Source organism: Mercenaria mercenaria, chromosome 5, assembly GCF_021730395.1.
Source record: "Mercenaria mercenaria strain notata chromosome 5, MADL_Memer_1, whole genome shotgun sequence".
In the NCBI taxonomy this organism is placed as follows: domain Eukaryota; kingdom Metazoa; phylum Mollusca; class Bivalvia; order Venerida; family Veneridae; genus Mercenaria; species Mercenaria mercenaria.
Window position 1 is genome coordinate 93536793 of NC_069365.1, and position 12459 is coordinate 93549251.

Sequence of the window (12459 nt, forward strand, 5' to 3'; positions counted from 1 at the left end):
CATCGTCTAAAGATCGTATGGGGGCGTAGGTACTGTGACCAGACACTACAATTGTACTGAGACCGTAAGGATTCTAAAATTGGTGGACTCGAACGATTGTTTAAGCCGCAGGGACATCGTACGGTTTTGTGACCAAGGCATTACATAGCAGTTTAATAGTATTGTATAACTTTGTACGGATCCTGGAGTATGTGCATATGACTTTTGCGTGCAGATCGACTGAAATAAATATCGCCGCTACGATATATCGTGCATATATCTGTTATTACACTGGCTCATAAGCCATCAAATTGCGTACAGTTATATCGCATACTAATAATGTTTTGTCATGTATGACTGAAAAAAATATTGATGTACCAATCTCTTATCTATTACGAATACTTACCAAAACTGTTGTAGAGGAAATATCATATGGAAGACAGAACACTGAAGTTGGAAGGCAGAGACTGGAAGATCAAAGGATTATTGCACAATATGAAGACGAAGTGGAGAAACTTCGTAAGGAACTGAAAGAAGCAACTGAAGCAAAAGAGCACGCATTGAATAGGTCAATAGTCTGCTTACATTTATAGGACATTCGTTCTTAAATCAGAAGAATTAAACTACTTTTATGATATTTACTGTTTCCAATTAAAAATCATCATTCATATTGTATGGAAAGTCTTATACTTTATGCGTTATTAGTGTTTGAAATTATTTTTGTCCAATGTCATTACAGTATTTTATTTTGGTAAATCAAAATTTACTTCCAGCCGTTTATTAACCGTAAAAAAATTAAATTGGTCTGAGGAGGCGGCGAATGTTTACTAATAGACACTAACCTACACATAATTAAACTAAAGAATGTAACTTTTAACTATTTATATAAACATATGATATTCTACGAGTTTGATCTGAGCAATAATATGTTGTACCGGGCAAGGAACTATGGAACCGAAACTGTTTTCCTAAAAATATTTAAAAAAAATATATATATATAAAACTAAAGCCGATAACTATTTAAAGGTTGCATTTATCCACCGATATATTTAGCGCTTTATTTGAATAAACTTGAATTTGTAATTAAATTTACTAGATTACAATTACAGTTTGACAGTCAATATTTGCATTCAGTAAGGGGCCAAGCCTTCCATAATTATGATATACAAATTTAGTAGTCGGTTAGCTTTATATCATGAAATATCAACTAAAGTCATATAGCTAGGTATTGTTTAATGTCATTCGAAGTTTTCTACATTGTATTTAAAAACGATATTAAGATATACATTTCAAGATTGATGCCCCCTTAATTCAGCTCTGAGAAGTATTTTAAAGTGGTTTTTTCTTCACAAAGTCAAATTAGACCAATATCGAAGTTATTTGCCCCTCACTGCTGTAGGTTCGGAACCTCGCGTGGGATGTAGAGTTTATTCATGTGAGGAAGCTGCCTGGATGGTTCTACCCAGCTACCTGCCCATGCCTGCAATAATGTCCAAAGTAGCACCTGGAGTCATTCTCCACTATCAAAAACTGAAATATGACCATAAATTATGGCCTGTAATAGTAAAGGTGTAACGTTAAACCCAACCTCCCAAAAAATCTAGGAAATTTAATGTCTTCACAGCAACAGCCTCAAACATAATCTGGTTCCCTGCACTTCAAAAGTGGCAGGGGACCTTTCTGACACAAACATTAGTGTCTTATCTGATATTCCTGTCATTTAACAGACTGAGCGAACTTAAGTCCAATCTTTTGAAATTTAGAAACCCAGTTGTAACCGATTTGAGCGACGAGAACCGACCTACAAAACTTGGAGAGAATTTCAGAGAGCTGTTTGACAACGAATGGACAGATGCGTTTGAATTTTTGACTGAAGAGAACGACGGAACCCACCGCGAAGATGAAGAGGCAATTGATATACTATATGGAATGTTGAAGGTAGAATATATGCTAGTATTTTGTTTGAAAAAGCACAGAAACAGTTAAACAGTGACTTTGTAAAGTTTTAATGCAGAAATAAAATTAACCAGTTAAATAGCTTCCGAGTGTCCGAATAGACATTTGGATTCAGCTTTTAATATGAAATCTTTGGCCTTTGACTGCCTCTGAAATGAAAGGAAGAGGAAATCATCACACACCATGATATAATGCCATATTTTAATATTTAATTCCACTAAGTAAATTTTCTGTATTCAGTATCAAGCAGCTTGTCAATATTCCACCGCAGTGTGGCCCAGAAAGTTTTTGATGCTAGGGGCGTGTTGGTCGGTGTTGAGTCCGAGCGGTCAAAACCAAGTTCGCTATACGTTTGCTTGATTGCAATCTATTGTTACGAGGCATCGTACAGATTGATTATCAGTAGCTTTTTGGTGACTACAAGCTTATTTACTACAAGCATATTTATATAATTATTTAAAGGTCTTTATTTTCAGCGTTGCAATGAGTTATGTTCTGAAGCGCTTCGAGAGCAGCAAACGTCACTTGCGCAACTAGTGTCTAATCCTGCGTATTTTAAGGTAGACCTAAATCATGTTGTTTTCGAGGGTTGTCCCAATAAATCGTAGACACTGTGAATAAATCATTTTTCTTGACGTCCGATTACAATTATTTCACTCACACTGATTTATATAAAAACTGAGTTTTTATTACGGTTCGATACATGTACACATGTGGTGAAACCCATGCGTGGCAACAATGTAGTAGTTGTCAGTATTGTTGTATTGTCTGGTCCTTTGGGATCATAGAGTCCATTCAATAGATCTGTAATAGAGTTCCGCTTAAGACGGTGCTAGGGGGTGTGGGAGGTGTTGCACATTTTATAACCTCTCTTGAACAGACTCAATCAAACCCAGTCTGCTGTTATTCTTTTTTGGTTGCATTCTATGTTTCCAAGGGATCTTTTTACAGATTTTATTATTTTATTTGATTGTTGAACAAGTTCTATAACTTATTTTAATAATTCTTGATACAATATTCCTGATGGTAGCCGTCGCTGAGTTTTTACTATATTTTCATTGTCAGAAGACAACAATTTCCAATTCTTATTGAATTTCCATTTTCAGAAGAAACCTATTCTTAGCCTGTGCCGATCTAAACCTGCAGTGCCACTGACGAAAACCGTAAATGCTACACAGGTAACAGTACAATCTCTGTATGAAGAGAATCCATTGATTCAGCAAGTATGCATGCAGTTTGAATGTATAAGTACAGGGACTATCGGTATAAAATGCCCCAATTATTTTTGATGAGATATGTCTCAACTCCCTGAATACTTCATTCCAAACTTTGAATTGCTTCATTGCTTAGTTATATTTGCACTAATTCTTCTCAAAGAGTTATATTTGTTTTTAGTTTTTTTTATATCTATTTTGAATTAGTAGTAAAACAAATACATAACAAATTTACTTTTAAACACCGAACATGCAAAGTGAGCACATTTAAGTACATTAACCTTTAGCCTGCTAAATTTCTATAATGGACTGGTCCATCATATAATTTGGGCAGTACCATTTATCATTTGAAGGGGTGTTTACTGAAAATTTACTGACTGAATAGCGAACAGTGCAGACCATGATCAGACTGCACGGATGTGCAGGCTGATCTTGGTCTGCACTGGTCGCAAAGGCAGAATCAATTGCCGCCAGCAGGCTAAAGGTTAACATCCCTCCGAACAGTTACCCGGCTCTCCTCTTGCAATGAACATGGCCTGCTTAGACTTATGGCTGTGTCGATGACTAAATGTATTAAGTAAACAACCTAACCATTCAACAATGAAAAGCCTCCAGGTCATTCGTACCAAATTATCTATTTTGCTTTTTAAAAACTGTTGAATTGTCTTAAAAATAACATTCTTACCATGCCATTTACCTCCACACAATTCAAGGCCCAATTTGCCAAACCTTTACCAGCTGAGAGTCTAAGTACTTGTGATCAAGTACCTGGTCGCCGAAGACAGCTGGGTAAACAAGGAGAAAGTAAAGAGACAGCTGGTAATGGAAACAAACAACCTGGTAACCATAAGTCGGGAAAGATGTCAGACGTCGAACAAATGACTGACGCAACCAAACCAAACGTAAGACAATTTATCTAAACCTTTGTAAAACTTTCGTCGTTTGAGACAAAAGATAAAAAATGTTGTTTTTTTTAGACAAATGATTACAGTATAATGAAAACAGACTTCTGTTTTTATCTCTTTCATGAAATTGTCACTGGAAGACCTTTCCTTCAAGTTGATCGAACTTGTGGCCCTGGATTAACGGTTCAAAGCTTTGTCTTTTAAAATTGTGAGGTTCATATGCAACATCAATGTTAGATTATATAGTATGTGAGGCTCAGACTGGTTCAAAATTACTGTGACTTTTACTCTCACGTTCAGGCTGGTGAGACTGATGGCCCAGTCATTAGTGCAGAAGTTGAAGTACCAATCAAAGTGTTCTCCAAAAGCGTAGCGGCTGAAGTTCTCAAACATGTTGCAGTTTCGGTAAGTTTTAATAGTAGGGATAAGATGTTTTTAATTATTTCATTTTTAGCACTTCTTATTTTTAAATCTGTGAGAAATATTTATAATAAAAAGAATTTCATTACTTGAGGGAATTCGTTTTTATTTGATACAATAAAATTTCTTTAAAATGGAATTTTCAACAGGGGTGAACATTATTGATACACGAATGCCATGCAGGCCCGGTTCTAGGGCCGGGCCAAGGGGTGACGGTGCCCTCCCTCCTCCTTCCCCCACCCCCAGTTGGCTTAGAAGTGACCTGTACTCATTAAAGTTGCACTCAACTATTTTGGCAAAGGAATAATATTTTCTCAAAATTTAGATAAAAAAATGCACCAGAGTCCAACATTTCATACCTTTATTTCAAAGATTTCCAGACGGAGACCCACTGATCCTGAGCTCAAAAACATACATTTTCAATTTGATATTTTGCTATATCTGTCATGTTGCATAAAATGTGTACTGACAGTATATTTATGACATTTATAACACATTAGGAAAATAAATTGTTGGTGAATAACATATTTGAATTTGATCAAAATCGAGTAAAGTATATTTCATTTTATTCATTTTTGAATTCTACTACTGTTTTGTGTAAAATTCACAAAGATACAAATGAATATTATATATTTTAGGGTACAGAAATGTAGATATTGAGTTGTCATTGATAGATGGCCAATGATAAAACCACGTTTAGATTTATTTCTAATATATGGAAGGATAAATAAGTAATTTCAATTTTGACAATTTGACTTTTGAACCGGATTGAGGCCGTGAAAAATAAAACGCTCTGTTTTGTTGAACTATTAATTGATTCTATAGTATTTATGACAGTACTTTTCTAAACACTTGCGAAATTTCATGACTGTACTGGTACATGTAAATGGAAAGATATTGCCGAATTTAGACGTTGTGTTAGGTGTATTTTTAATGTGATATTAACTATCAATAATAACAGCTTATATTGTTTCAATTTCAGGATATTTTACCAGCTATAAGCAATGACAAACAATATCAAGATGTATTGCGAAATGCCGGGGTCCAGAAATACCTCGAGAAGTGCTTCCACTTGTGCTGGCTGATGCAGGCACAATACCCGCCAATGTTGATGGATTTTGAAACGAAGCCTGGAATGCCATTTAACACCAACGTGTTTGAGACGTACGCTAAGAGGGGCCCTAAAACCGTCCGCGTCGTCTGGCCCCCAGTTTACTTACACAAAGATGGGCCTCTTGTCTGTAAGGGTTATGCTGAAGGCACAAAACAATGATCTTGTCTGTTTTATACAGAAATTTAACAATACTGACAAAAACGGGAATATACTAAAGAATATATTTATCGTATTTAATCTATAAATCTGAGAACCTCACATAATATTATTAATTACTTTATTAGTCTCCCTTATGTGTGAGATATACTGACTTTGTCAATTCTGCTTGACTGTCTCAGTGTCGGTTTGTCGATATATCACAAATATTTATCTGTCCTTTTGGTGTGATTCCTTTTGCGCAACTGTGCATGTTGAGTAAATTAATGATTTAATTAATTAATCTGCATTACTTCTGCTATACTTATACGTTTTTGTTTTCACCATATTAACTGGAAAAGTCAGTAGTGAGCATTGTGGTGCATACTTTGTACTTCTCTTTAGTTTGTACTTAAGCTTCTACCATAATCTCAATTTGAATTTCTTTTTTATGTTTGAAAAAAACATTTTGTACCTAGTCTTATGTGCAAATTATTTGCATGTTTAGTTTTTATGAAGTGATATACATTAGAAATATTTCACAGATATAGGGCGTCTAGAGTACTTTCTTCTATACTGTTTATTTTTGACGATCCAAATATAAAATATCAATCATTCTAAGACGTCTTTAATAATGTAAATTTTATTAACCTAATATAGTATGTAAAAAATCGAATAAATTCACTATATCGAAAGGGTATTTTTACATGCAAATGTTGCTTTCATGCTACAAAGATTAAAGTCAAAATTAAATCTTCACATTCTTTGGAATAAACAAAATGGCTGAGTAGACCAAATCAAAATCGTTTTATGAAAAAAAATTCAAAACTAATCAAAATATATTAAAAATTTAAAAAGTTCCTATTATGCAACCCTCAGAGTTCTTTTGAACTAAAATTAACAGTACTGCCTTATGTCTAAAGAGCAATAAAAAAAAAACCTTGTTTGTGGATCAAACATTAATTCTCTTATCCTATATATTTTTAAATAAAGAGATTTCTGGCAGAGTCACAGGGAACTTAACAGTTTCTATTAAAATGAGGGTTCTGTCCGAAATAATATTTAAAAAAAAAAACGAAAATGAAAGATGTTGTTGGCAGGTGGTGGGGAAGGGGTGCATTTTTGCATTGTTATAAGCAGCGCAGTAGTAAATTAGGCATGTATTTTCCATTATAACCGCTTTGTTCTGACTTATATTTGATTGAACATAACATTCCCTTTCCAAATGTAGAACATGTGTACTAAGAATATTAGTATAATTATGTTTATTAGGGACGAAGAGTTCATGAAATATGCTGAGAAGTGGAGGTTAATATATGGGGAAGTTTATGTCGTCTGCTTTTATGCTGTCATAATAACAAAACATATGTTACTTTGTAGATTTTTGGTTCCATTTTATTCAATAAACCAGCAGTTTTGTCTTCCAGATTCTGACATTAAAATAATATGAATTAAGGCACCGCCTTGCATGGGGGTTTATCTTTTATATATCCACTTACAAAGAAATATTCAACACTCAAAAGAAAGTGAAACTTTGCTCTTACAGCGAAGTTTACATTCAGTGTCATCATACCTCTTACAGCGAATATCATACTTTGCAAAATTTACGGGAAGCTTTGACGATGACGTCATTCACCGCGTTCTCGCACTGGCTTTTGGATTTTTGTTTGTTTGTTTACACTCCACGCAGAAACATGAGGGCATTTACACTTCCTTACTGTTTTAAAAGTGTTTTTCAGTTGCATGTACAGTTTTCATTACGAAAATGAAGTAAAAGTATCATGTTGGCGCGGTTTACGAATTTCTGTGACTGATTTGGGGTGCTCGGATGTTTATGCAGACAACCAGTCTGCGACGTGTACATAAACCGGAACCGGAAAACTTCGAAGAAAATGCCTCAGTATATGCAAACAACAAAAACGAATAAATATATACGGAGTTACAGTCTCGGAGATTTTCATCCCCTATTATTTATTAATGATCCAATTCCTAGCCCTTATCATGCTGGACACGATGCATGTTTGCTTGCAGTACTGTACAAATGTTTGCGACTTTCGTTAAAGAGACTGTATGCCTGTTAGCAACTGACTTATTTATAGAATATCGGCTTTTCCAATGCTCCTGTAGTATTTCTTCATAATTATAAACCCGCAAACGAAGTTTGAAGGAGGGTGGTATATAGGAGTCACCATGCGGTCTGTCTGTTCGGTCCGTTTGTATGTGTGTCCTCATAAATTTGGTCGTGCAATTACTTGAATACTATTACACCTACGTCTCTAAAATAAAGCCTGGAGGAATTCTTTTTAGTTTATCGTTCGTTTCATTAAAAAGTGGCCTAGTATGTTCACTTTCGTGGCAATTTACAGGATCTACTGTACACGTTTTGTATTCAAACTCAAAACGCAAAAAGTAATGATCAGTCATCTTGCTACTATGGCTTATCAAAGAGTGGAGGTCATACTTATCGATAATTGATGAAGGGAAATAACTCATAATAAAACAATCGTGCAGAGTGCAAATATAGTCAGCTACTGATGTTCCTTTAGTAGAGACGGATGTAAAATTATCTGAGCATGGTGAAAATCGGTTATTTAGAACACACATTTTGGTTCAGTCAAGAATTCAGTAAATGTATATCCATATTGGTTAATCATCTTGTCAAGGACCGCTCTTGACGATAAATTATCTATATCGCCGATGACATCAGAAAGATTTCCTATTCGGGAATTGATATCCCCACACACATATATAGCGTCACAATCCGAAGATAAATGCATTTGGCCAAGTAAATGCGCAAAGTTAACCGTATATGCCTCTATCTATATATTCATGATACGCGTATACTTTGAAATATCTGCTGTCGTGACAACACAAATAACATTTATTTGTTAAATATGGTAGGATTTGATTTGCTCTAGATAACTGTATTACAATATACTTGCATGAACATAAGAAAAACAATGATTTTCCAGTGTTTTAAACAATTATTATGCAATAGTTAAATCGTGTCAATAATACAGTTTTTTCTCATGGAACGTTCAATATATAGTTAATATGTTGCATAATATTAAAATAAAATAGGACATAGGCAGGGATAAATATTTTAACAATTGAATATGCTATAGAAAAGTGTTTTATGTCTTACAATATAAACATATAAGTGAAATTAGGTCAGATCTGGTACCTATTGTGCACCATCATGAAGTAGCAAAAGTCTGAGTTTTGAAATAACCCTTTTCGTTTATAGATACCTTTGCAGCCGTTATTCTACCATCTCTTTTATCTTATATTATATTATATGATGTTGTGAGTTCGCTTAAAAAGGAATTACAGCTGTTAATTTACAATAAAGATAGACATCAGTCAGGAGAATGCCAGGATTGGAAAAGTTAACATCTTAATACTTGCTAGCTTGGCTAGCTAGGCTTCTGGACAAAGTAGGACTTATGTGTAAAAGCTGTAAAAAAACCTACAAACTGAAGGGGATATTCATTGATGAATCTTACCAGAATGATCTTGAATGTTTATTAGTAAGTTGTAATAAACATATTCTATAGACCAAAATCAATATCTATTTTTATACGCCCGTCTTGGCGTGCGGGAGGGCGGGCGGCGTCCACAAACGTTGTCCGGAGCATTTCTTCTTCATGTATGAAAGGATTTTGATGTTACTTGGCACAATTGTTTACCATAATGAGACGGGGGGGGGGGGGGGGGGGGGGGGGTGTCATGTCATGCGCAAGAACCAGATCCCTAGGTCTTGTCAAATTCAAGAATAACTTTGTCTGGAGCATTTCTTCTTTACGCATGAAGGGATTATGATGTAATTTGGCACAAATGCTCAACAATGAGATGGAGAGTCATGCACGAGAACCATATCCCTAGGTCTAAGGTCAAGGTCAAACTTAAGAGGCCAAAGGTCTAATTCAAGAATGACTTCGCCCGAAGCATTTTTTTTCATGCATTGAGGGATTTTGATGTAACTTAGCACAAGTATTCACCACCATAAGACGGAGTGTTATGCGCAAGAACCAGGTCCCTAGTTCTAAGGTCAATGTCACATTTAGAGGTCAAGGTCAAAGTCAAGAATGACTTTGTCCAGAGTATTTATATTTTCATGCATAGAGGGATTTTGACGTAACTTAGCACAAATGTTCACCATCATGAAACGGAGTGTTATGCGCAAGAACCTGATCCCTAGGTCTAAGGTCAAGGTTACATTTAGAGGCCAAAGGTCTGGTACAAGAATAACATTGTCCGGAGCATTTCTTCTATTTGCGTGGAGGGATTTTGATGTAACTTGGCAAAAATGTTTACCACCATGAGACGGAGAGTCATGCGCAGAACCAGAACCCTATAAGGTCAAGGTCACACTTAGAGGTCAAAGGTCAAATTTAAGAACGTCTTAGTCCGGAGCATTTCGTCTTCATGTATGGAGGGATTTTGGTGTAACTTGCCACAAATGTTCACCATCATGAGGCACCCTTGTTGTTAGAATGACTTCCCTTTGTTTTTACTATAAATAGCTTACATTGTAACTTTTTATTACTGGCTGTAGGGAAAATCGAGACAACTTTTCTGTGGTACAACATGCATGTTACATCTAATTTTAGGTGTATTTTTCACGTGTCTTCAAATAGGAAGGAGTTTTGTGTGGATTTATATTATATAGATTTTTTTAGGATTAACTTCCCTTTGTTGTCACTGTAAATAACTTATATTATAACTTTTTAATAACTGGCCAAAATCCATATGCAAATGACGGGCATATGTTATGTCATTCTGGCACTCTTGTTTATGTCATTATATTAATTCATTTAGCTTTATATTTGTAACCACACTTTTGAGTAGTCTAGCTTTGCTGTTCGCCTACAGCTCTTATTCTATTTTCTATTTTCTATTGTTAGTAATCACTTCTAACTGTTGTTTGTAAAATACATAAGAGCGAACATCTAATGCAAGGGTAATTTAGACATAAATAGTTTGTCGCTAGATGTCCATCTATTTACTATGTTTATACTGAAATTAATGAATTATAAATTATCAAAAAAAAAAAAAACATACGAAATTAACGACAGAAAAAAGACAACTAATCATTGTACGTAAATAGTCAAAGGATGCTAACATAATTAATTCTTGTTGATGGCAGCATACCTGGTCAAATCATGAGTGTCCTTTTAAGTAGAAGTGTAAATTCTTTATCATGAGAAATTGTCTCCCACAACTATATTGATTAAATAGATATATGATTCGAGGAAAAGATTTCAATAAATGAAAATAATCTTCAACACATATGTCAGCATATATGTGACACAGATGTGTCTTTAAAACGCATGCTACTGGTGTTCTAACTTATGCCAACTCTTTAAAATTATAATGTCCCCCTCTGCTATACATTAACAACATTTAGTACGATCGAGTATCAGCAGTTATTAAAGTTAACATATCGGTGAGTCGGCTTATCTATTCTGTCTAGTGCGTGCTTACAAGGTCAAGTGTCATGAATTTATGGTGTACTATTTTGGACGAAAGTATACTTTGCGTGCGCACACATTTCAAAATAAACGTTACCTATAAAAGTATGCGAACAGGCGGACTTGTATATTTGAACATATATGCTTTGTATTTGTACGCCTATATATGCAGCTACATGGGTACATACATGAAATATGTATATATAAAGCTTTTTCTTTTAATTGGTAAATCTGCAAGACCCGTTCGTTTCTTTCTAATTGACGTTTCCAGTCGGTATTCTACGTGTTAAAGTATGTTTGTTCACCGAGTAGACCCATCTCTTCCTTGAAGTTGGAACTAGATAAATAAACTTTCGATGACAAGATTTGTTCATGAATGTAAGGACAAAGACAACAACAAACAATGTCCTAAACTTTACTTTCTAGACATGTTTATTCATAACATTAACCCGACTCACAAGTCAAATCAGTTAATTGCCTTTTAATTGTTTTAAGCAACGCAAAACTGTTCACTGTTACAACATGATGATTCGAAGCGATGTTAGCCAACTCTGCCTTGTCGACGCTTGGTCCAATACCCACAGAAAGAACATTCGCCTGTCTGTGTAGAAGTTGAGCTTCATGTTTGGTTTGATCCTGGTCGTCGGATCGTCCGTCGGTGATGACTATAACAAACTTGGAAGAATTCGTCCTAGCGCCATTCGCAGGAAGAAGAGTTTCCGTCCGCACGAAATTCAAAGCACCGGATGTATTCGTCCCCTGTCCTATATACTGAATTTGACGTATTGCATGAAGAACGGCGTTTCTTGAATTATACTTGTTAAAGAAGAAATCGTTACGGACATCAGAAGAGAATGTGACAACGCTGAATTGGACGTTTTTGGTGCCGATAGAAAATTGTGCGGCAAAATCATATACGAACTCTACCTCTTTCTTGAAGTTGTCAGCACCTTCACTGTCGGATGAGTCCAAGACGAAGATAATGTCTGCTGGTTTTAGGCCGCAAGCTGAAATACACCATGGCACTTGATCATTTGCATTTGTTTTCTTATAACATAGTTTTTTATCTGATATGTTAAAACACAGCTTTTTAAACAGAAAAAAAACTTTCTCCATATTTTCAGTTTTGAAGAATGGTTGTTTTTCTTATCAAATACGATATAATATTTACTTCATTGCGGTTTCTGTATTGATATTTTGGAGTAGAACTAGCATTGTTTTACAAAATGTCTAAAGTATTGATTAATTTGCCAACTGATTAG

The 12459-nt window shown here is 35.1% G+C and overlaps 1 protein-coding gene across 1 annotated transcript; it reads left to right on the plus strand.

Annotated features, from left to right (window-relative positions):
- Positions 1-1085: 1085 nt before the first annotated feature.
- LOC123557974 (uncharacterized) lies at positions 1086-6040 on the plus strand. The gene is made up of 7 exons (XM_053544352.1): positions 1086-1204; positions 1743-1917; positions 2412-2495; positions 3042-3113; positions 3863-4051; positions 4355-4459; positions 5457-6040. The coding sequence occupies exons 2-7, from the start codon at positions 1909-1911 to the stop codon at positions 5745-5747; spliced, it is 750 nt and encodes a 249-aa protein (XP_053400327.1). The 5' UTR covers positions 1086-1204; positions 1743-1908; the 3' UTR covers positions 5748-6040.
- The last annotated feature ends 6419 nt before the right edge of the window (positions 6041-12459 follow it).